The sequence below is a fragment of the Vulpes lagopus genome, chromosome 9 (assembly GCF_018345385.1).
Source record: "Vulpes lagopus strain Blue_001 chromosome 9, ASM1834538v1, whole genome shotgun sequence".
Lineage (NCBI taxonomy): Eukaryota > Metazoa > Chordata > Mammalia > Carnivora > Canidae > Vulpes > Vulpes lagopus.
Window position 1 is genome coordinate 74,850,501 of NC_054832.1, and position 26,148 is coordinate 74,876,648.

General features: G+C 37.9%; 1 protein-coding gene across 2 annotated transcripts in view; it reads left to right on the forward strand.

Moving 5' to 3' along the window:
* The window catches only part of ATP6V1H (ATPase H+ transporting V1 subunit H), a 126,669-nt gene extending 103,096 nt beyond the window's left edge, over positions 1-23,573 (forward strand). For both annotated transcript variants that reach the window (XM_041769054.1, XM_041769053.1), the window contains one exon: positions 23,210-23,573. In XM_041769054.1, the coding sequence (XP_041624988.1) occupies positions 23,210-23,270 (61 nt within the window). In that variant the 3' untranslated portion in view covers positions 23,271-23,573. The remainder of the gene's footprint in view (positions 1-23,209) is intronic.
* Positions 23,574-26,148: the final 2,575 nt, after the last annotated feature.

A 26,148-nucleotide genomic window follows, 5' to 3' on the forward strand; every position in this document is an offset into this window, starting at 1 on the left:
ATCAGGCTCCACACTCAGCAGGGTAGACTGCTTGAGATTCCTTCTCTTTCCCTTTCTTTCTCCTGCTGTTCCTCCCCCTGCTCTCTTTCTCTTAAATAAATAAAAACAAATGTACAAGTTTGTCTGTAGAACAGAATATTTACTATCAAAAGTATTCTCATTTGTGGCATAGCACTAGAAAATAGGTAGCTATTAGAGTAGTTGCTATTTGTTTACTTGAATGATTTTTGGCATAGTTTGAGTCTAAGTTGTAGTTTGAAATGTTTAAAACAGAGAATTTTGATTTACTCTCTATTTTGCTAATAAGAATATTTCACTTTGTATTTTCTCCACTAAATAGTTTCTTATCGGTGGTTAATGTTCTTCAGACCGAGTTGCTCATAATATCATGTTTTTAGGATCATAGGAGGAGGGAAGGAAAACTGAGTGGGAAGTCATCAGAGAGGGAGAAAAACCATGAGAGACTCTTAACTGTAGGAAACAAACAGGGTTGCTGGAGGGAAGGGGAGGAGAGGGATGGGGTAATTGGGTGACAGGCATTAAGGAAGGCACATGATGTTTTGAGCACTGGGTGTTAGATGATACACAACTGATAAATTATTGAACACTACATCTGAAACTAGTGATGTACTATATGTTGGATAATTGAATTCAAATTAAAAAAAAAAAGGAAGAAAAAAGAAACATTAGTAACATTCAACTTAAAACCTACAGCTCTTCCCAAAGGATAATATAAAAGCAGACCATCACATTTTGGCATTATTTTCCCAGCTGTTTGTTTTCTGCTTTCCTGTCTCTTTGCTTAAGTAGTCTTGAATAATGTGGTCGTTTCTCAGTTGGGATAGATGATAGTATTATATGGTCATAATTTGTTGACTTTTCTGCAGTGCTCAAGGTTTTCTATCTTGTTTGTTGTTAAACTTTATTTTGTTAGTTCTGGCTTGACATCTCAGTCAACCTTTGTGCTCCTCTCTGCATGGGTGAGAATTAGAATAGGCAACACATAAATGATGAGTGTTCAGGTGGAAATGGTGTCAAAGACTGCCACATATTGAAGCAGGACATTGAGAAAAGTTTCAGAATTTCAGTAAAAATCTGAGTTCTGCCATCTGTCTGGATTTATTTAAGTTTGTAGGCAGACTGTTAGCATATTTTACATGCCAGGTTAATTGACCTTGTCACATACACTTGTTTTTAAAGCCTATGTATATCTAGTATAGATACTCATATTTTTATTCAAGAGGAGAAATAATGGGAAGGATAGGTTAATGATAAGCTAGTGATATAACAGATACCCAAAATAACAATAGTTGAAATGTGACAGATGTTTGTTCTAGACTGTCTCTTATGAAAGGGTGGGGCTAGGCAGTCCAGAATTTTAAGTGCACAGGGATCCAGGCTTCTTCCAGCTCAGCATCCTGACATTCCTAGAGTGTGATTCTCATGCTTATGGCTGTATGTATGTATGTATGCTTATGGTGGTAGATAGGCCAGACAACTGGGAGCCTCCTAGAATTTGCCCCGCACCACTTCTCCTTATACGTATTGACCAGTACTCAGTCATGTGACTACAAAGGAATTGGAAAATAAAGGCTTCACGAAAGTCACATGTCCTATTAAAATTCAGTGGTTCTATTTTTGAGGAAGAAGGAAAGAAAAAGGATACTGGAGAACAAGTAAAAATTTCTTTCCCAGAAGTTAAATCTGCTTATATAATCTTATGTATTCAAATGATAAATACATGTTTTGATTTTGATTATTTGGTTTTGGGACTCCTATGACCTACCTGCATTGGCATTGATAATTGAGGAACTGATTATGTTTGGGATTCATGTTCTTTTAAAATCCCTTCTTCCTTTGAAGAGTTTAAAAAAATTATTTGTAATCCCTTGAAAGTTAATATTTGCTAATCTTTATGGTAATAGGCATTGCCAAAACTTTTTATGATTTGATGTTTGAAATGTTTATGAAATTGAAACCACTGAAGTAAGTAGTTACACTACTACCTCTTATTTATTAGCTGAAAAAAATAGTTGTAGATTTTATTTAAATGAAGTTCATTTTACTTAAATTTGAAAGGTAGTTTTTGACAGAGATAATTGATGATAATTGATAGTTCCATTAATCTTATACTTAAAAAATTTATGTTGGGCTTCCAAATTTGAACAAAGCTCATTTTACTGTTTTTTTTTTGGGGGGGGGGAAGCTAGAGTGTTCATTGAACAATAATTTAATGCCACTCCTGTAGTGAAGTGTGACAAGCGCATGCTTCATTGTAACACTGTGGGGAAAGGTGCGTGGCCATGTGAAGGGTGGGCCTAGTCTAGGCCTGCAAGGATCCTGGGCAGAAGGGACATAAGAGCTCTTGGTAGATTAGGAGGTGGTAGTGAAGGGGGAGGGAGAGGGCCGTGTGTGTGTGTGTGTGTGTGTGTGTGTGTGTAATTCCAGTGAGAGAGTTATGTCTATACATTGAGGTCAGAGAGATCCTGACTCATTTGGGGAATTTCCACTGGTTCCAGACAGCTGGAATCTGGTTATGAAGTTGAAAATATAGTTGGAGACATAGTAGTGGCCAGATCATGAAAAACCATGTTATGCTAGGTTTGAACTCTTTTCTGAAGACTGTGGAAAACTGTAGAAGTTAGTAAGAATAATCACAGTATCATTTTAGAAAGATTGTTTTAGAGACAGTGCAGGCTGGTAGACTTGGAAGGGTAAGGCTGGAAGGAAGAACACCAGTAAGGAGACTACAGATTCAAGTCAGGTGGTGGATTTACGAAGATGTCTATTTAGTAAGGCAGGGTCAAGGGTTGGAGACAATAGAACCTATAAAACCTAGAGATAAGTTGGATGTGGGGGGAAAAAGAGCGAGGAGACCAGTGATTCTCAAGGTTTATAGGTGATATTCTTAGTTCTAAAACAGAATCAGACAAGCAAACATAAAAGCTCTTATCTCCTTGCATGTTGTATTCCAAATTTGCATAGTCTACTTTATTCTCTAAATAGCTCTGAAATTCATTTCAGGTGATTATAAATTCATATTAGAGGAACAACTGGTTCACAAGTTTTGGCTTATTTTAGTTTTTGCACATATTGTGGGGAAATGCTTCTCTAAAGGATAATTCTGTAGGCTTAGAGGATCTTTTAAACTTAATTATAAAGCTAATTTAGCACATTTCCACTACATATCATTAAAGCATTGAACTTGGCCTTTTAAATGTTGCTTCTTTACTGTGGATTTAATTGAGCCTTTTAAGTGTTATTATAAGCAGACTCTAAAATAATTTTAAATTTGTTTGAGCATTCTGCTAGTGATGAACTGGTTTAGATTATGAAGTATTTGTAGGTTTAACTGCTGGGATCTTAGTCTCATCTGGTGTTTCAGAACATTTTCTTGTTAGGAGAAAGGTATTCTTTTTCAGGTTCTAACTTCTTTGTAGGATTCTTTAGCTACTTTTCATTCAACATTGTTGACCTCTTAGAGTATGCCAGGCACTGACCTAATACTCAGGATAAATTGACACTCTCTCTACTGTAATGCACTTAAAGCCTTAACATTCTAAATATAATTCAAGAAGAAAGAATCTATAATAGGCCTCAAATACAGAATTTGCTGACATGCTATTTTGAGAACTAATATAAAATAAACTTTCTTCTTAAAAGTCCTTATAACAACGCAAACATTTCTCCCACATTGCATGGTGCATAGCTGTATTTGTATGTAATGGGGTCATGTAGGGTGTATATTCTGCATTGCACAGATTACTTTTGGTTACAACTACGTACTGATCAGGAACAAGCATTTAAAAGGAAGCTTGGAAGTTGCCACTCCATCCCAACAATAAGTAAAAAGCTGAACAGACTGAAAAATCAACAGCTCTTCTTTGGTTGGAAAACTTGAACTGTGCTGAATTCAGGAGGCTCAGTGTGGGCAGGTCTGAGAGTTAAAAACTTGAGGGGGTCCCAGTCATAGTGGGTCCTTACTGTGCAGTGAGATTTATCTCCAGAAGCTAGACCAGATTCCCAAGTAAATATCTGAGAAACATCCCTGCAGGCTTCTGGCAAGGGCAGAGGAAAGAGAGCCATCTAGAAATATGCCAGAGTACTCTTTTCTTAATAAGACCTATTCTCAGGGGAAACTAGCTATGTAGAGCCTTACCTGCTGGGATATTATTAGAGTCTGTCTGAGTAGGGGAAGGGAAGTAACTAACCAACTTTAGCTTTCTTTAGCCATCCTATCCCACCCAAATGGGGAGGAAAAAAATTCCGAGAAACAGTTGTGAAGTTTACAGTCCAGAGGTTATCACTCACTAAAAGACTGAGATTTAATCACAGGATAGTAGAATGCTTCCCCTCCCCCCACCTCACCACCATATCACTGAAAGTTTATTTATAGCACTTCTTTTTACCTAGTACATCATGTTCAACTGTCAAGAAAATATTACAAGGCATACCAAAAGGCAAGAAGCACAGTGTGGAGGGACAAAGTAAATATCAGAAACCATCCATGGCAGTGATGTTGGAATTATCAGACTGGAGATTTTAAACAATATGATTATTATGCTAAGAACTGTAATGGATAAAGTAAACAGCATGCAAGGACAAATAAACAGTGTGTAAGCAGGGAATTAGAAGTCCTAAGAAAGAACCTCAAAGAAATGCTGTTAAAAAAAAAACAAAACAAGGGATCCCTGGGTGGTGCAGCGGTTTGGCGCCTGTCTTTGGCCCAGGGCGCGATCCTGGAGACCCGGGATCGAATCCCACATCGGGCTCCCGGTGCATGGAGCCTGCTTCTCCCTCTGCCTGTGTGTCTGCCTTTCTCTCTCTCTCTGTGACTATCATAAATAAAACAAAAAATTAAAAAAAACAAAACACTATAATAGAGGGACGCCTGAGTGGCTTAGTGGTTGAGTGTCTGCCTTCAGCTCAGGGTGTGGTCCTGGAGTCCTGGGATCAAGTCCCACATCAGGCTCCCTGCATGGATCCTGCTTCTCCCTCTGCCTGTGTGCCTGCCTCTCTCTCTCATGAATAAATAAATAAAATCTTTAATAAAAAACCCCACTATAATAGAAATGAAGAATGTCTTTGATGTGCTTTTTAATGTACTGGACATGGCTGATGAGAGAATCTCTGAGCTAGAAGATCCTCCAAAAACTAAAAGCAAAGAGAACAAAGACTGAACACACCAGAATAACCAAGGACTGTGGGACATCTACAAAAGGTATAAAATACATGTAATGGGAATGCCAGAAGGAGAAGAGAGAGAGAAAGGAACAGAAGAAATACTTGAAACAGTAATGACTGAGAAGTTCCCCCAAATTAATTACAGACACCAAACGACAGATCCAGGAAGGTCAGAGAATACCAGGCAGGATAAATGCCAAAAATGTACACTGAGGCATATAATTTTTGAAATTACAGAAAATCAAAGTAAAAAAAATCCTGAAAGAAGCCAGAGCAAAAAAAAAAAAAAAAAAAAAAAAAAAAAATCCCACCTTACATATAGAGGAACAAAAGTAATTACATCCAACTTCTCAGAAACCATGCAAGCAAGAAGTGCAATATTTGAAGTGGTGAGAGGAAAAACCCCACCACCTTAGAATTCTGTTTTCTGTAAAATTATCTTTCAGAAGTAAAGGAGAAATGAAGATTTTCTTAGACAAAAATTGAGGGAATTTGTTGCTTGTAGATCTTCCCTACAAGGAATATGGAAAGAAATTAGTTCTTTAGACAGAAGGAAAATATTAAAGGTCAAAAATTCAGATCTACACAGAGAAAGGAAGAACATCAAAGAAGAAAGAAGGAATAACTGAAGGTAAAATAAAAAAATAAAAATAAAACCTTTTCTCCTTTTGTGTTAAATTTTTATTTATTTTAAAGATTTTAGGGGTGGCCTCAATGGCTTAGTGGTTGGCGCCGCCTTCAGCCCAGGGCGTGATCCTGGAGGCCCGGGGATCGAGTCCTATGTCAGGCTCCCTGCATGGAGCCTGCTTTTCTCCCTGTGTCTCTGCCTCTCTCTCTCTCTAATTAATAAATAAAATAAAATAAAAATTTAAGGATTTTATTTTTATTTATTAATGAGAGACACATGCAGAGAGAGGCAGGACCTAGACCAGAGGGAGAAGCAGGCTCCGTGCAGGAAGCCTGATGTGGCACTTGATCCCATGCCTTGAGCCAAAGGCAGACGCTCAGTCGCTGAGCCACCCTCAGAAAAGCCACCCTCTTCTTCTTCTTCTTAATTGATAAAACAGCAGTTTATTCAAAATACTAGTAGCAACATTCTATTTGATTATGTATGCTTGTGTGTGTATATGCTTCTGTACATTTATGTGTAAGTGAAATAGATGACAGCAGTGTTCTCACACTACCCATGAAGTGGTATAGTGTTATTTGAAAGTGGATGTGGATTAATTATAAACGTATGCTGCAAACTCTAGGACAGCCATTAAAAAGGTAAAAAAAGTATAACTAATATGCCAGGAAAGGAGAGAAAATGGAATCATACAAATTGCTCAGTTAAAACCACAAAAGGCAAAGAGTAGAAGGCAAAACTAGGAGCAAAAGAACAAGGGCAGCAAATAGAAAATAGTAATGAGTATGGTAGATACTATTTTAACTATATCAGTGATCACTTTGAATTTCAGTAGTCTAACTGTACCAATTGAAAGAGATTATCAGAGTGGATAAAAAATATGACCAAACTATATATCGTCTATAAGAAATCCACTTTAAATATAAAGGCAAATATAGATTAAAAGTAAATAGATGGAGAAAAATATACTATGCTAACACTAATCAAAAGAAAGCAGGAGTAGTTGTATTGATTTCATACAAAACAGACTACAAATTAAGGACAGTTTATCAGGGATAGAAGAAGGGCTTTACTAAAAGGGTCAGTTCTCCCAGAAGGTATTGTAATTGTTAACATGCTAACAACAACATCAAACTATGTGAGACAAAAACTGATACAGCTATAAGGAGAAATAGATGAATTTTACATTTATAGTTGGAGACTTTGATATCCCTCTCTCAGAAATGGACACATCTAGCAGGCAGAAAATCAGTAAGGACATAGTTAAACTCAACAGCACCATCAATCAACTGGATATAATAGACATTTGTAGACTATTTCAGCCACTAACAACCAAATATACATTTCTCTCAAGCTCATGGAACATTTACCAATACCACACTCTGAGACGTAAAACACACCTTAACAAATGTAGAAGTCTAGAAATTATTCAGGGTCTGCTTTCAGACTACAGTGGAGTTAAACTAGAAGTCAATAACAGAAAGATAATTGGAAAATCCCAAATATGTGAGGATGAAACAATATATTTCTAAAATAATGTAAGGTCAAAGAAGAAATTACAAGAGAAATTAAGAAATATTTTCAACTAATTGAAAATGAGAATATAACTGACCAAATTTGTGGGATGTGGTAAAAGGAGTTCTTAGAGGGAAATTTATAGCATTGGAAGCATATATTAGAAAAGAAGAAAACTCAGTCTAAGTTTCCATTTTAGGAAATGAGAAAAAGAAAAAATTAAATCCAGAGTAAGTAGGAGAAAAGAAATAATATGAATAAATCAAATTAAAAACAGAAAATAGCAAAAAACTAATGAAACCAAAGCTGGTTCTTTGAAAAAAGCAATAATATTTATAAGCCTCCAGCCAGGCTATCTAAAGAAAAAAAGAGAAGGCACAAATTAATATCAGAGACAAAAGACAGACACCACAGCGGATCTCACAGAAAATAAAAGGATAATAAAGGAATACTGTGACTAATTCTATGCACACAAATTTGATAACCTAGATGAAATTTCAAATTCCTTGAAAGACACAATCTGCCAAAACTCACAGAAGAAACAGATGATCTGAATAGGCCTTTATTAAAGATATTGAATCAACAATTAGTAATCTTCCAAAACAGAAAGCACCAGGTCCAGATGGGTTCCATGTTGAATTCTACCAAATATTTGGGAAAGTTTTCTACAGTCTCTTTCAGAGGATAGAAGTAGAGCAAGTACTTCTTAACTCATTCTATGAGGCCAGTTTTACTCGAATATGAAAACCAAAGACAAAGACATTACCAGAGAACTATAGACCAGAAAATCCTCAACAAAATAGCAGCAAATTGAATCCAACAATTTGTGTAAAAGAGAATTCTGTATGACAACCAAGTGAGATTTATCACAGATGCATGAGGTTGGTTCAACATTCAAAAATCAATATAATCCATCACATCAAAAAACTAAAAAAGAAAAATCACATTATCGTATCAGTAGATGCAGAAAAAGCATTCACCAAAATCCACCACCCATTTTTGATAAAAACTCTCAGTAGAGTAGGAATAGAGGTGAACTTTCTCAAATAGATGTTCTTTATAAAGAACCCTATAGCTAACATCTTACTTGATGCTGAGAAACTGGAAGCTTTCCCACTAAGATCAGGTACAAAGCAAGGATATCCCCTCTCACATATGACTCCTTTTTTGACATCGAACATGAAGTTCTTGCTTAATGCAATAAGACAAGAAAAGGAACCGAAAGGTATACAGATTGGGAAGGGAGACATAAAACTGTCTGTGTTTCCAGATGACATGATTGTCTATGTAGGAAATCCTAAAGATTTGACAGAAAAACTTTCCTGGAACTAATAAGTGATTACAACAAGATTGTAGGGTACAAGGTTAATACACAGAAGTAAATTGCTTTCCTATATACAATGAAAAAATGGAATTTGAGATTAAAAATAAAGCCATATACATTAGCACCCCCACAAAGGAAATACTTAGGTACAAATCTAACAAAATATGTATAAGATCTAGATGAAGAAAACTACCAAACTATGTGAATGAAATCAAAGAACTGAATAAATGTGGAGAGAGATCCCATGTTTATGAATGGGAAGATGCAGTATTAAGATGTTACTTCTTCTCAACTTGATCTGTAGATTGACTGCAATGCCAATTAAAATTCCAGCAAGTTATTTTGTGGGTATCCACAAACTGATACCAAAGTTTATATGCAGAGCAAAAGACCCAAATAGCCAACATAGTATTGAAGGAGAAGGACGAAGTTAGAAGATTGACATTACTTGACTTCAGGACTTACTCTAAACCTGCAGTACTCCAGACAGTGTGGTATTGATAAAGGAAGAGACAAATAGGCAATGAAACAGAACAGAGAACTTAGAAATGCCCCCACCAATATAGTCCACTGATCTTTGAGAAAGAAGCAAAGGCAATACAATGGAACAAAGATAGTCTTTTCAACATGCGATATGGATGACAACTGGGCTTCCACATGCAAAAATGAATCTGGCATAGACCTTACAACCTTCACAGAAATTAACTCAAAATGGATCATAGACCTAAATATAAAAAGCAGAACTATAAAACCCCTTGAACATAATATGGGAGAAAGCCTAGATGACCTTGGGTACGGTGATACCTTTTTAGATAAAGCGCTAAGGGCATGCATGATCTGTAAAAGAAATAATTGGGCTTCACAAAAATTAAAAACTACTTCTCTGTGAAAAATAATGTCAAGAGAATTAGAAGACAAGTCACATACTGGGAGGAAATATTTGCAAAAGACACATTTGATAAAGGACTATTATCTGCAATATACAAAGAACTCTTAAAACTCAACAATGAGAAAACAACCTCAGTAAGAAATTAGTCAAAGACCTTAACAGACACCTCACCAAAGAAGGTACACTGATGGTAAATAAATATAGGAAAAGATGCTGCACATCATATGTCATCAGGGAAATGCAAATTAAAACAAAATCAAGATACTACTACATGCCTATTAGATTAGCCAAAATCTGGAACACTGATACCAATTACTGGCCAGGCTGTGCAGTAACAGGAACTCTCATTTATTCCTGGTAGGAATGCAAAATAGTACAGTGACTTTGGAAGACTATTTGGTGGTTTCTTATCAAACTAAGTATTTTCTTATCATATGATCTAGCAGTTGTGCATCTTGGTATTTACCCAAAGGGATTGAAAACTTGTATCCACATGAAAACCTGCACAGGAATGTAGCAGCTTTATTCATAATTGCCAAAATTTGGATTTGCTGTCCAGCTGTCCTTCAGTAGGTAAGTGCATAAACAAGCCATGGTACATCCAGACAATGGAATATTACCAAGCTATCAAGCCATGAAAAGGCATAAGGGAACCTGAAATGCATATTATTAAATGGAAGAAGCCGATCTGAAAAAGCTACATGCTGTATAAATGTATCCATAAAGGCAAAACTATGGAGACTATAAAAAAATCAATTGTGTGAGAAAGGAGGAAGGGATGAATAGCTGGAGGGTTTTGAGGGCAGTAAAAATACTGTTTGATACGATGATGATATGTTATTATACATTCATCCAAGGGCATAAAATGGACAGCACCAAGAATGGACCCTATGGTAAACTATGGACTTTGGATGATTATAATATGTCAATGCGGGTTCATCATTGGTAAAAAAAAAAAAAAAAAGTACTACTCTTATGTGAGATGTTGATATTGGGCGAGGCTGTGCATGTGTCAGGGCTGGGTGTATATGGGAAATCTCTGTCCCTTCCTCTTAGTTTTGTTGTGAACCTAAAACTACTCGTAAAAAAATAAGTCTTAAAAAGATAAGAGGAAAAGGAGTGTCTGCTGCCAACTCTTTGGGTGGCTTTGTGCTTTGAGTGGCTCGGTGCATTGCATATCATGGCCACATGTTGGAAAAATGATTAAGTGTGAAAGACACTGCTGATCTAATGATAAAGCTGATGGTAATAGGTAAAGAAGGACTATTCTTGAAAATAAGCTAGAGCTAAAGAAACTCTGGATATTTAGATTTTATAGCTAGTTTAAAATCATTTGATTGTTGGAATTCCTATGTGAAAAATAACTTTGTTATTGCAAACTTTGCCTAACTAAATTGCTTTTGTAATAGACTCTAATGCAATTGATTTTAAAATGTACATTTTTGTTTCTTACGACCAGAATTCAAAAAAATAGATTCTACTTTTAGAATCACTGACCTCTTAAAGATACTGCTAATCTATTAATCTTTGGATTTAAATGCTGTTAGAAAGTGAAATGACTGGTGGTTATGAAAATGTATTTGAAAAACAGAGGATTCACATTGTGATGTTTTCTGAAGCTTTTTATTCTCACATCTGCACAATAATATGTCCTTAGCCAGTGGGAGATACAGTAGTATACCAAGAGGCAGTATTACATAGTGATTAAGACTCTGAGTTTTAAATCAGACTCGGGTACAAACCCTCCTGCCACTATTTATCCTAACCTTACAGCATGTCATTTTCATCGCTAAACTCTAGCTCCTTATCTGTAAAAGTGGGGCTCATCTGTAGCTTTTATGACTATTATGGTGGAGATTAAATTAGAAAATGTACGTCAAGCCATTAGTGCAGTGCTCAGTAAGTAGCAGGCACTAGGAAATGGTACGCATCGTGGTGATCACTGTTCCTAGGTGGAGATTTTTTTTTAAAGATTTTATTTATTTATTCATGAGAGACAGAGAGAGAGAGGCAGAGACACAGGCAGAGGGAGAAGCAGGCTCCATGCAGGGAGCCTGATGTGGGACTCGATCCCGGGTCTCCAGGATCACGCCCTGGGCTGCAGGCGGCGCTAAACCACTGAGCCCCCAGGCTGCCCCTAGGTGGAGATGTTTAAAGTGTTGTGGAAACAGGTTGACCGTGTGTCCTACATTTGGGATTTAACTATAACTGTGTACATCAGATGCAGATGGGAGAAGGCATTACATGGTTCAGTAGTTACATAGGAAAATACATTTGTAAAAACCGACTTTGCTTTGTACGATACTCAAAATCATGATAAAGGGTGGAGGAGTGACACAACTTGCAGCTGTAGTAAAGTAGCATCAAAAATACAGGCTCGTGGAGGTGGGGCAAGACGGCAGAGGGGTAGTGAGCTCTGCGCCCCTGGGGACTGCCGCACCGCACCCACGGTCCGAATCCCCCTGACAGTAGAGGGACAGCAGCGGACGCTACAGAGAGAAGGGTTTGCTTCTAGCAGGTAGGAAGGCGGAAGAAAATAAAATTAGAAAGAATCCAGTGGGGGAGGGGCCCCGCGAGGAGCCGGCCTCGGGCAGGGGAGCCCAGCCCCGGAGAGGCGGGATCTCGAATCGGGCAGGACCCCAGGAGGGGCGGGGGCGCCGCCAGTCTCCCGGGGCGCGGGGAGGGGAGGGGGCGCCCGGGGAACGCGCACCCAGGCCGCAGCCCGGCTCGGTGAAGGGCTGGAGGCCCGGCGGGGCCTGGGGAGAAGCGGGTCGGCGGGGGAGGCTCCGGGCGGGGGCTGCGTCCTGCTGCCTTCGGGAGCCGCGGGGGCCCCGGAGCGATTCCCGCAGCGCAGGCCCCGATCCCAGGGCGCCGGGACACAGCCCAGGATCCCGCGGTCCCCGGGACAGGCGGAGGCGGGAGGGCCCAGGACAGCGAGGACGCTCCTGCCGCCGGCGATGTCCCTGCTGAGCTGAGCGGTGCTGTTCCTCCCTGTGTCACCCTGTGCCTGGGAGAGGCGGGGCCCCAGGGAGCAGAGGCCTCCCGGGTAAGCAGCTCCCACTGAGCCCGGCACCCGGCAGCGGGCGGGGCATCCCCCGAGGTGCACACACCTGGGAACCAGCACAGCAGACCCTCCCCCGCAAGACCAGCTGGAAGGACTGGGAAGAGCAAGTTCTGGACCAGGCAGCGCTAGAAAGCTCCAGGGGAAGTCGAGGGATTTATAGTACACAGAACTAGATGGTTCCACCTCCCCCCACCCCCCTTTATCCAGTACAACTCATTTTTATGTCAGACTAAAATTTTCCAATATTTTTCTGTTTTCCCACCTTAACCACAATATTTTACCACCTCTTAATTTCAAGTTTCTTCCTTTTTGACTTCCATATTTCTACAATTACATGTCTTAGATATGTTTTCCGCTTCTGGATTCCCTTCAACATACTCAATTTAATTTTGGGAGATATATAAGATTTGTTTTTTGTTTTCTCTCATTTTGTTCTAAGGTGGCGGAAGTTAATACCTTCTAAAACATGACCAGCACGCACCAGAACCAAGTGGTATAGCGTGCTGGTTCATTCTGTGAGATTCCTCATTCCCATTCTGCCCCCCTCTTTTATCTCATTTATGTTTTGGTTGTCAATGTTGGGGCCGTCTACAAGTATTTCTGGTTTATATAAATTTGAGACTGAGCGTCTTCTAATATCCAGAACTTAATATACTCAGGACCAAGAGGATCACCCTCTAGAGCCCCTCAGATAGACTACATTCTCCCTCCACTACAACTGATTTACCATCACCATCTCCCAGTCCCCCACTTTTTTCCTCTTTTTCCTTTTTTCTTTTTTTCTTTTTTTGTCATCTTCTTTGGGATTCTTAGCCTTTTATTTTTTACTACTTTGTTTAAAATCTGTTTTTCACCTTAGTGTTACTTATGTTTTATTTTGTTTGATCTTTGTTTTCATTTTCTGGTCTCTGGCCTCATCAGAATAATCTAGAGTAAAATTTACTTAGGTCATGATTGATATTCTTGACTAGGCTGACTCATATAGCCACTCTGCACTGAGCAAAATGACCAGAAGGAAGAACTCACCACAAAAGAAAGAATCAGAAACAGTACTCTCTGCCACAGAGTTACAGAATATGGATTACAATTCCATGTCACAAAGCCAATTCAGAAGCACAATTATAAAGCTCCTGGTGGCTCTGGGAAAAAGCATAAAGGATTCAAGAGACTTCATGACTGCAGAATTTAGATCTAATCAGGCTGAAATTAAAAATCAATTAAATTATATGCAGTCCAAACTGGAGTTCCTAACGATGAAGGTTAATGAGGTGGAAGAAAGAATGAGCGACATAGAAGACAAGTTGATGGCAAGGAAGGAAGCTGGGACAACAGAGAAAAACAAAAGACCATGAAGAAAGGTTAAGGGAAATAAATGATAGCCTCAGAAGGAAGAATCTACATTTAATTGGGGTTTCAGAAAGCGCCGAGAAGGACAGAGAGAGCCAGAAAGCATATTTGAACAAATCATAGCTGAGAACTTCCCTAATTTGGGGAGGGAAACAGGCATTCAGATCCAGGAGATAGAGAGGTCCCCCTCCCCCAAAATCAATACAAACCCTTTAACACTTGGACATTTAATAGTGAAACTTGCAAATTCCAAAGATAAAGGGAAAATCCTTATAGCAGGCAGAGACAAGAGATCCCTAACTTATATGGGGAGAAATATTAGATTAACAGCAGACCTCTCCACAGAGACCTGGCAGGCCAGAAAGGGCTGGCAGGATATATTCAGGGTCCTAAAGGAGAAGAACATGCAGCCAAAAATACTCTATCCAGCAAGGTCCTTATTCAGAATAGAAGGAGAGATAAAGAGCTTCCAAGATAGGCAGAAACTGAAAGAATATGCGACCACCACACCAGCTCTGCAAGAAATATTAAGGGGGACTCTGTAAAAGAAAGAGGATGCCCAAAGAAATAATCCACAAAAACAGGGACTGAATAAATGTTACAATGACACTAAATTCATATCTTTCAATAGTAACTCTGAACGTGAATGGACTAAATTATCCTATCAAAAGATGCAAGGTTTCGGACTGGATAAAAAAGCAAGACCCGTCTATTTTCTGTCTACAAGAGACTCATTTTAGACCTAAGGACACCTACAGCCTGAAAATAAAAGCTTGGTGACCATTTTGCCATTCAAATGGTCCTCAAAAGAAAGCTGGGGTTAAATTAAAGTTTATCCCAAAGACTGTAGTAAGAGATGAAGAGGGACACTATATCACACTTAAAGGGTCTATCCAACAAGAAGACCTAACAATCATGAATATGTATGCCTCTAATGTGGGAGCTGCTAAGTATATCAATCAGTTAATAACCGAACTAAAAACATACTTAGATAATAATACACTAATAGTAGGAGACTTCAACATGGCACTTCTGAAAATGACAGATCTAAGCACATCACTAAAGAAACAAGGGCTTTAAATGATACACTGGACCAGATGGATTCCACAGATATTTATGGAACTTTCCATCCAAACGCAACTGAATTCAAGTGCACATGGAACTTTCTCCAGAATAGACCACATACTGGGTCACAAATCAGGTCTCAACTGATGCCAAAAGATTGGGATTGTCCCCTGCATATTTTCAGACCATAATGCTTTGAAACTAGACCTCAATCACAAGAAGAAATTTGGAAGAAACTCAAACACGTGGAGGTTAAAGATCATCCTCTAAAAGATGAATGGGTCAACCAGGAAATTAGAGAAGAATTTAAAAGATTCATGGAAACTAATGAAAATGAAAATACAACCATTCAAAATCTTTGGGATACAGCGAAAGTAGTCCTGAGAGGGAAATACATTGCAATACAAGCATCCCTCAAAAAATTGGAAAAAACTCAAATACACAAGGTAACCTTGCATCTAAAGGAGCTGGAGAAAAAAACAGCAAATAGATCCTACACCAAGTAGAAGAGACTTAATAAAGACTTGAGCAAAACTCAATGAAATAGAGACCAGAAGAACTGTGAAACAGATAAAACCAGGAGTTGGTTCTTTGAAAGAATTAATAAGATAGATAAACCATTGGCCAGCCTTATTAAAAAGAAAAGACTCAAATTAATAAAATCATGAATGAAAAAGGAGAGATCACCACCAACACCAAGGAAATACAAACGATTTTAAAAACATATTATGAGCAGCTATACACCAATAAATTAGGCAATTTAGAAGAAATGGACGTATTTCTGGAAAACCACAAACTACCAAAACTGGAACAGGTAGAAATAGAAAACCTGAACAGGCCAATAACCAGGGAGGAAATTGCAGCAGTCATCAAAAACCTCCCAAGACACAAAAGTCCATGGCCAGATGGCTACCCAGGGGAATTCTATCAAAGGTTTAAAGAAGAAACCATACCTATTCTACTAAAGCTGTTCTGAAAGATAGAAAGGGATGGAGTACTTCCAAACTCATTCTATGAGGCCAGCATCACCTTAATTCCAAAACCAGACAAAGACCCCACCAGAAAGGAGAATTATAGAACAATATCTCTGATGAACACAGATGCAAAAATTCTCAAAAAGATACTAGCCAATAGGATCCAACAGTACATTAAAAAGATTATTCACCATGACCAAGTGGGATTTATCCCAGGGATGCAAGGCTGGTTGAACACTCGTAAAACAATCAATGTGATAGAATGAAACTAGATCATTCTCTCACACCATACACAAAGATAAACTCAAAATGGATGAAAGATCTAAATGTGAGACAAGATTGCATCAAAATCCTAGAGGAGAACACAGGCAACACCCTTTTTGAACGTGGCCACAGCAACTCCTTGCTAGATACATCTATGAAGGTAAGGGAAACAAAAGCAAAAATGAACTATTGGGACTTAAGGTAAAAAGCTTCTGTACAGCAAAAGAAACAGTCAACAAAACTAAAAGACAACCTTCAGTTTGGGAGAAGATATTTGCAAATGACGTATCAGATAAAGGGCTAGTATCCAAGATCTCTAAAGAACTTATTAAACTCAACAGCAAAGAAACAAACAATCCAATCATGAAATGAGCCAAAGACATGAACAGAAATTTCACCACAGAAGACCTACACATGACCAACAAGCACATGAGAAAATGCTCTGCATCACTTGCCATCAGGGAAATACAAATCAAAACCACAATGAGATACCACCTCACACCAGTGAGAATGGGGAACATTAACAAGACAGGAAACAACGAATGTTGGAGAGGATGTGGAGAAAGGGGAACCCTCTTGCACTGTTGGTGGGAATGTGAACTGGTGCAGCCACTCTGGAAAACTGTGTGGAGGTTCCTCAAAGAGTTAAAAGTAGAGCTACCCTTCGACCCAGCAACTGCACTACTAGGGATTTACCCTAAAGATACTCATGTAGCGAAATGCTGGGATACCTGCATCCCGATGTTTCTAGCAGCAATGTCCACAATAGCCAAACTATGGAAGGAGGCTCGGTGTTCATTGAAAGATGAATGGATAAAGAAGATGTGGTCTACGTATACAATGGAATATTCCTCAGCCATCAGAAGAGACGAATACCCACCATTTGCTTCAGCATGGATGGAATTGGAGGGTATTATGCCGAGTGAAGTAAGTCAATCGGAGAAGGACAAACATTATGTGGTTTCACTCACACGGAGAATATAGGAAATAGTGAAAGGGAATAAAGGGGAAAGGAGAGAAAATGAGTGGAAAAAATCAGAGAGGGTCACAGAACATGAGAGACTCCTCTAACACTGGGAAACAAACAAGGGGTAGTGGAAGGGGAGGTTGGTGGAGGGATGGGGTAATTGGGTGACGGGCACTGAGGGGGGCACTTGATGGGATGAGCCCTGGGTGTTCTACTATATGTTGGCAAATTGAACTCCAATAAAAAAATTCCCAAAAAACAGGCTTGTACAAAATTTTTAAATTTCACTTTTTCTCTTTACCAAGTAGAAATCTGTGTTGTAACCAATATAAAGTTCATATTCTCAAAAACATTTTCATACATTCAGAGAAGGATATTTCATTTATGATTTATATTACACTCATTTGTTTCCTGTTGGATGGGCAAATGTTAAGAAAAATAAAATTATGACTCAGTTGTAGTTTTAATAATCATTGTAATAAACTCATAGAAAGATGTGAGATATAGTATGTAGGTCCTCTGTAATTTTAGTTGTGAAAATTTATACACCAAAAGGATACTAAAGAGAATAAAGACTAAAATGATAGTAATAGTGGAATTTCTACTGAACTTTTTGGCTGCCAAGGGAAAAAGAGAAATAAGGGAGATTGTAGTTTTCATAGATAAACATGTTTGTCAGGAGAAAATTCACTTTTTTTCTGGCACTAAGTTATATAGGTGAAGTTACCATGTATTTATATAGGTGAAGTGTGAATGATAATTGTAGTCAGTGTCTTCAACTATGGGTTTCTTCCTTTTTTTTTTTTTATTCAACTACAGTTTTAGGTTTTTTTTTTTTTTAATTTATTTATTCATAGAGACACAGCTAGAGAGAGAGGCAGAAACACAGGCAGAGGGAGAAGAAGGCACCATGCAGGGAGCCCGATGCGGGACTCGATCCAGGGTCTCCAGGATCACGCCCTTGGCTGCAGGCAGCGCTAAACCGCTGCGCCATCGGGGCTGCCCTCAACTACAGTTTTAAAGAACCAATAAAAATGTTTGACTATTTATATAGCCCTAATTATAGTAAAGATTTGACACTTAATTGTAAATGGTGAAGGCCTTTCTTTTTTAAGAGTTATTATACCTCAAGTGTTTTTTTTAATGTTTTTATTTTTAATTTTTATTTTTTAAATATACCTCAAGTAAATACTTCTGGTACACTAGCTGCTAACAGCTTGGAGCCTAGCTAGCTAATGTCATATTCAGACTGCCTCTTTCAATCCCTCTGTAACTTTCTCAAGAACTGGAAAGCAGTTTTTCAGTATTATGGTAGGTACCAAAGTATAGAACTTGTATGGCCATTGACAAGAGAATAAAATAGATCTTTTTCTTTTTTTAAAAAAGATTTTATTTATTTTAGAGACAGTGTATGCATGAGCAAGTGTGAGCTGGGGGAGGGGCAGAAGGAGAGAGGGAGAGAGAGCCTGAGGAGCTGAGCATGGAGCCCCATGTGGGGCTTAATCTTACAACCCCAAGGTCATGACCTGAGCCAAATTTAAGAGTTGGACACTTAACTGACTGAGCCACCCAAGTGCCCCCTTTTTTTTTTTTAAAGATTTTGTTTATTTTTGAGAGTGCGTGCGCACGTGGGCATGTGTGACACCCAAGGGGGAGGGGCAGAGGGTGAGAACCTCAAGCAGACTTCCTGCTCATTGCAGAGCCCCACACAGTACTCAACCCCACAACCCATGAGATCATGCCCTGAGCCAAAACCAAGTGTCGGATCCTTAATGGATGGAGTCACCCAGGTGCCCCCCAACATAGGTATTTCTTAATCAACTGTCAACATTTTCTTAGTATGCAATATGGTCTTTTTTTGTGAACTATTTTGTATTTGGATTTTTTAAAAGGGGAGTACGTTTTTGGACTGTTTCTTTTTTTTAGTTTCAGAGATTTAGAATCCTAAATGATTTAAGTTATGGATGAAGTTACAGAGGAGAAGATATTAGACTTCTCAAATTTTGCTTCTTAGGTAGAAAAAGCAGAGATTTAATGTCAAACTCCTGTGGATTTCTGGTACAAATTGGGCACTTTATGAGCAAATTATAAGTTGAATTTTTATTTTTGTATTAATCTTCTGGTACAGAGAGAAAGACTGACTCAATACTTAGATTAATGTATTTAAAATAACTCTTCTTGAGTCTTTTGTTGTGGATATATTATAATCCCTTGAGGTAAAATCCATAATTATTTTTCCTTTTGCCCAACACTAATGTTACCTTAACCTGAGGAAATTATTCATCACTCTTATTATTTTCTAATGTATAAACTTAGGAACAGTGGCTGCTTCTCACACCTTCATGGGCCCTATTTGGGCCAGGCAGCTTCACAGTATAAAGTGGATAGGATCTGAGCCCTAGCCAGGCCATTTGCTCATTTTTTCTCTGAGCATGTTATTGGAAGTTTTCTAAGGCTCCATTTGATCCACCGTAAATGGAGATAATTCACATCACAGGGATGTTGTAAAGATAGGAAGATAATGTGTGGGTGTACCTACAAGCAAATTTCCATGATGGCTTATAAAAATGTGTGGAATGTAAGCAAGGGTCCTGTGTTCCCAGCCCTAGGCACTTGGTGCTAGCACTTCCCTATGGTGGAGGCTCACAGGAAATTCAGAGGCAGACCTCGGTGAATCTTGAGGATATTTTAATTGACTGTGTGTTGCCATTTGGCACGAGGGAAATGGACTGTAACATTTTATAAGCCAAGTTCAAAGGAGTAGATGTTTGTCAAAGCTTTGTGTAGGCTGGTCCTTTTTCTACAGTTAGTATCTTTTTCAGTTGAGCCTCAGGTCAGCTGTCTCTGATATTATAACAACTCATATGCCATTGCAGACTAATTTCAGGAAAACCTGAGGAGGAGATTTGATTCTTTTTTCATGAGTCCCATTTGGGCTCTTCTCCTATTTAGACTATTGGCATTTTGTGACCTACAAGTTAGGCTCATAAAGTTCTATCTGGGGCTCTTAATATACACATTCTCATTCAAACCCCTTATATGTGTTCTTGTCCTTCCTCTAAATCTTAAATTGCATACACTCTGCTTAGTAGACACTAAGGAAGCCCTGAATTTTCTGCATTCTAGACATTAAGGTTGAGAAGAAGTGGATGTCTCAGGGCCACTTTGTGGAAAATAATGAGAATATAGTAGAGCATTTTATCTGTAATAAAGACTTTTGGCCAGGAAAAACAAAAGAGCAGAAGACTAGTGGGCAAAAAGCCATGGTTGGAAATTCTTTTCAATTCTCTGCCAGAAAAACTCATCTTTGCTTTGTTTTAATATTCCTCCTACTTTGGCCCTTACTTCAATTATGCCTTTTTTTTTTTTTTTTTTTTTTTGTGAAGAAATCAGTTATCTTTCCTCACCTCCAAGTATTCACTCTTGTCCCCTAAATATCAGTTAAATTTGGTATGGCAAGTGAGCCACCCTTCATGTCTCTGTAATGGGTGGAGCAGATGGGAGCCTTTGTGTGTGACAGGATCCAGCCAGATACTTCTCTATCACTTGGCAGTTCAGAGCACTGAGCTCTGAAAGGCTTTGCTGTGTTCTCTTGTGATTTATCTTGGACACTTACACTTAGAACATGGGTCTTCACATTGGTCTTTTATTGAAAAAACATAGTTTATTATTGAAGGATGCCATGTGTCTTTAAGGTACACTTTTAAAATGTTTTTTAAGAAATCACTCTCAGAGGGGAGGAAAAACAATTTCCCTTCTACCCTTCTGAGTTCTCAGCTGGAATTCTATAATAGATTAACATGAGAAAAACTATTGATTAACATATATACCTCATGTACACATGGGAGATACTCAGGGAAAAATGGATAACTTAAAGATGTAGCTTTAGAATTCAGGATTAAATTTCATCTTAATAGGGGAAAAAGGAGTGGAGATGTAGGCCTCTGAGGGAAAGTAAGTGGTTTTTAGGAATAATGATTGAGCCCATAGAAGAATAGGTGGGAGATATGAGATTGTGACATGGTCTGTCTGGGTGTGGTGTGGACTTCATGACTGTTCTCTTGTGATGAGAGTCAGTTCTCCCCAGTTGATGAAACTCTCAGGGAAGGGACTTATGACAATGGAGTTCCTTTTGGAGGACTTGTCTTCAGGTAGATAAGGGGAGTTCAGAGAAAGCCTCTTCCTGTACTTGCTGTTTTCAAGTGTCTACAGATCAAAGTAGTATACCAAAGGGGCATATTTTGGGGTGGCTTATTCTGCTGATCCTTTTACACAGTCTAACTTTTAAAATTGGAATATTTGAAAGTCCTCTTAAAATGAAGCATGTCTAATTTCAGGCTTAATTTCTTAGATATCTATGTAGGGAAAAAACGTGTGTGTGTGTGTGTGTGTGTGTGTGTGTGTGTGTAATATATGGAAATTTTGTTGTAAATGTTACACTCATCTCTCATCTCTCATCCCTCATCTCTCCCTCTCCCCACAACACAACACAACACAACACAACACAACACAACACAACACATCAAACTTACACAGTTCTACATACTCCTTAGTTGCAGGCCTCCACAGAGTGGTGGCATTTATAGTGTCCATAAACTCTTATTTTTTTTCCTAATAACATTTATAGATGGTTTCCTTTTTTGCTCTTGCATGAGTTAGAACTACTTCCTTACTGTTGGTTGAAAATAAGATCCCCATCCATTGTTCAAATTATGTTAGGGTAGCTCCTAGTTGACACAAAAATATATTATATGCTTTAATATGACACCCATGATAAGTCAGTGATAAGAACTTTCATGTAAGGGTGAAAACACATAAATCATTTTCATGCTATAGGAGGTTTCAGTCAGTCCCACAGTACTTTCAACCTCGTTTACAACTTTGTGAGACTTCTGGGGGTCCCTGACACCTCACCTACACTAGTCTACAGAACTCCCCCTCTGATTTCTATTCCAAATGCTTCTTCCTTTTCAGTCTTGCTTCCTATCTTTGATAGCTTTGGACTAAGGCCATGATAATGGAGGTAGAGCAGTCATCTGACACTGGGCTGCTCATACCCAGCATGTGCCCTCATCCCGCAGCCTCTGGAACCAGCATGTCCGTGAGGGGGTGCAACTAGAATGTAAAACCAGGTCTCTACCCAAAACTCAATGCTCTTTCTTTTTCCTTTTCATAGCAGGGACCCTTTTAAATGTTTTGTTTGTTTTTAACAAAATCTCTTCTTTTGTTCAAAAACGAACGATTGGGCAAGCTGTTCACAGGAAAATAGGAAAGAGGTTATTCTTTGTCCTGGAATTAACGGTGCTACCTGTATGTAATTTAGAGCTAAGTATCCATGTACTGAGGGTACATGTTCAGTTCATTTCCTAAAGGAGAACGAGATTGAAATAGTTTGGAAACCACTGCTCTGAGCCACAATGAAAGTGGCTCACCTCTACAATGAGAATACTACTTCTCTGCTCTTGGGATTGTTCTGTGGATTCAGTATGACCATCTTTGTGAGGGTTTTAGACTATGTTGGTGCAGAGAAAGTGTTCAGTAACAAGAAGCTTCATTACATGTTGTGAGTCTTGATGGTATTTCCAATGATTTATTTTCATCTCTAGTATAGATACTTGTATTCACTAGTATCAGGAAATGTGTTTTTCATGTGTCAGTCCACTTACTTGGAATAATATTCCATTGATTTTGAACTTCTTCGGTTGCAAAATTGGCGTGGCAGTAAACAAGACTTGTCCTCAAGAAAGTAGAAATGCAGAATCGCCTGTTTGTGCGTGTAATGACTTACGTATGCTAAAGAGAGCATTTAAAATTCACACAGTACATACTTTTCAAATCTGGAATAGATTAATTTTCTGGAGCTATTTTGCTAATGTTTAGATAATAAAATAAGTATAGATGACATGGTGTATTGTGCTCTGATTTTGAAAGAGATTCTTTGTCCTATAAATTCTAACATGCCTTCCTATTTTATTCCTGCTGTTTTAGGGAATATCTTGGTAAACAGCTCCAATCTGAGCAACCCCAGACTGCTGCTGCCCGAAGCTGAATGTGTCCTCCAGCCTCAGAATCTCCAGCCGCCGTGTTTAACCTGGGACAGAGTACCTGGAGTAGGAATCTCAGTAGTTAGGGTCAGGAGCAAATACCTTTTCATTTTACTTGCAATTATCTTCTGTTGTGTCACTTTTCCCAATGCTGATTTTTGTTAAATGTGTTTGCCCATTAAGTTGTATAAAAGTAAGTGCTTTCTGTTGCTAAGGAGAAGATTACTGTCACATATACTGCTTGTAATTTCTGTATTTATTGTTCTCTGAAAATGAGTATAGTTATTAAAGGATTCTCACTTCGAAAAGGTTTTTCTCTTTACTTGTTCCTTACTCAGACTTTAACAACACTCATCTTTTTTTCCCTAGCCAAATTGAGAAAATTGTTGCAAAATAGTGAATGGTAAATAAATGTTAAAATTATATGTATCTGTGTCCATCCATCTACTCATCCAGCCAGCCAGCCATCTATGCACAATACACATTACAGCAATCCTCTGCTAATATTTAAAGAACTTTAAAATTTTAAATAGATTTTTAACATGATGCTGTGGTCCAAAAGATCTGCCTGTGGAGCTAAGCGAAGAATTTCAGCTTTAGGTTATTTTATTTCATTGATTTCCTGTACTTTCATTCTTGGATTTTAGTACTTCCAGTCTCTTTTCTTTAATATTTTCTGTTTCCAGTATGGCCAGTAGATATTTATTTCTGTCCCCTTCCCTCTTTACTTTGGAACTACAGGCCTTCAGCAGGGCATGCATGGCATACATGTCCCCCTACTCCCGGATCTGAACCTTTTGTCTTTAAATCTCTCTCTGAGTCTCATTTTTTATTCATTTCCATTGTGCATTACTGGCAGTTCTCTGAATGCTGAGGTGTTTGGCGAATGTGGGAAGGCTAATAAACTATTTTGGTAGGTTTTTTCTTCTGTAGAAAGACACTCATAGGATCCATCTTCTGTTTCAGCATCGAATATTGTTTTATTTTCAGCATAGAGATCCTATAGGAAAAGTTAGTTAAGATAATCGATGTTTTTCTTGGTTAGTGAGTACATGTGAGTGAATGGTTTTTCTTAAAGAGTTGACTTCATATTTGCCAAGAAACCATGTAGTCTGATCAAACCAATTTTTTAACTGAAAGCTTTTTAAATTGCTTAGACCTAGATATTTTACTTCCTAAAGCAAGAGACAGAACTTTTTTCAGTGGTAGTTACACAGATTCTGCATTAGCAACAGGATCAGTTTTCAATTTAATGTAATAGTCTGTAAAGCCTATTGGGTTTTCTAAGACATTTAATTTCTGGAAGTTCTGGTAATGAGACATGGCAGTTCTCTGAATTTCATAAGAGTACATTGATTGTTCGATATCATAATTCTGATTTTAGTTCCATTTTGCATGAATTCTAAAGTAGACTCAATGACAGTCATTCTGATAGAAATTGTTAATCCTTTAATTCCCAAGAAATGCTTTTGGACATAGGAAGCAATACTCCCATGTCCTCATATTTTAATTGTTATCCTGTATACTAAAATTATCTCTAGGTACCTTTTTCTCCTTCAAATCTTTACATTCAGCTTATAGAACTTATTTCTAAGACTTATAAGAACAATCACTTTTATTTTTTCTCTTCACTTAATGCTTTTGATTAACATTCAATGATTAAACCTGCCTAAAATTTAATATCACTTGTATGTTCAACTAAACTGCAAATACCTAACAGAGTAGACTTATAAATCTGACATACAAATAGTAGTTAATGCTTATAAATCTAATCAGGCGATAATTTAGTAGAACAAATTTTGTTAAGCATTTTTGAACATCTTTAAAAATAGCCAAAACAAAGAGCACAGTGATTATAACATTTGTTAATCCACCTAATAAACACGATTTACACAATGTCTTTAATTACAGGATTGAATAATTTCATAATTTTCTCTGTAATTGTATTTTTAAAAATCCTTTTGTGTCTCATTGGCTATGTCTGTTTTCAATTTGTGAAAAATAATTTCACAAAGAGTTGAAATATATTAGAAAAAAGTTGGTATAGAATTCAGGTATTACTAGATTTCTTGTTGAGGGAACAATAGGTTCTACAGGGTTTGACAGGAATCCCAACTAAATAAATGAATTTCTGAATTAACATCCATTAATCGTTTATAATAAAATTAACCTGAGTAGGTATGTACAGTAATTTTACAAAAAAAAAAAAAAAAGACCTGATTTTCGGATATTGCAAGGTGTACATAGACATTCACATTAAAGGAAGAATGAAATAATATCTTGTTTTTTTGGAAAACTCCTTTTGGAGATCCTCTTGACCCTCATTTTAAAAATTGGGAAAGGCCTTCCCACTGGCAGGTGAAGCTCGGCGCCACATATTACACCAGGTGGGTCACGGATATCAGATTAATAGAATATATAAAATTTAAAAAAAATCTCCTTTCCTTCCTATTTAGCCACAGCAGACCTAGCGGGGGTTAATTTTCATATAATTAAAATTTAAATAATTTTGTAACCTTTAGCTGTTAAATCTTGGAAAGCTCAGAGCCAACTTTTGATGCTTTTGATTTATAATTACTTAAAAGTTTCTCTGTTCTCATTTTTTGCCTTTGAAAATAGAGAATGTTTGAGACTAAATTTTGAAACCACTCAATGTTAGTAGGTGTCAAAGTTATTTTCCAAATCTGAACCTTATGATGAAATCACCTTTTAGTTTCAAATTTCTCTCTTCTTTTGCTGTACAAAATGTTCTGTTCTGGTTAAGAGATGTGGCTCCTTTAACTTTCTGAACAATGTCCCAGTGGAAAAGTCAGAAAGACAAATGATGTTATGTTACTTCATTTATGCAAATGTGACACTGAGTTCACATTCTCTTTTATTTTT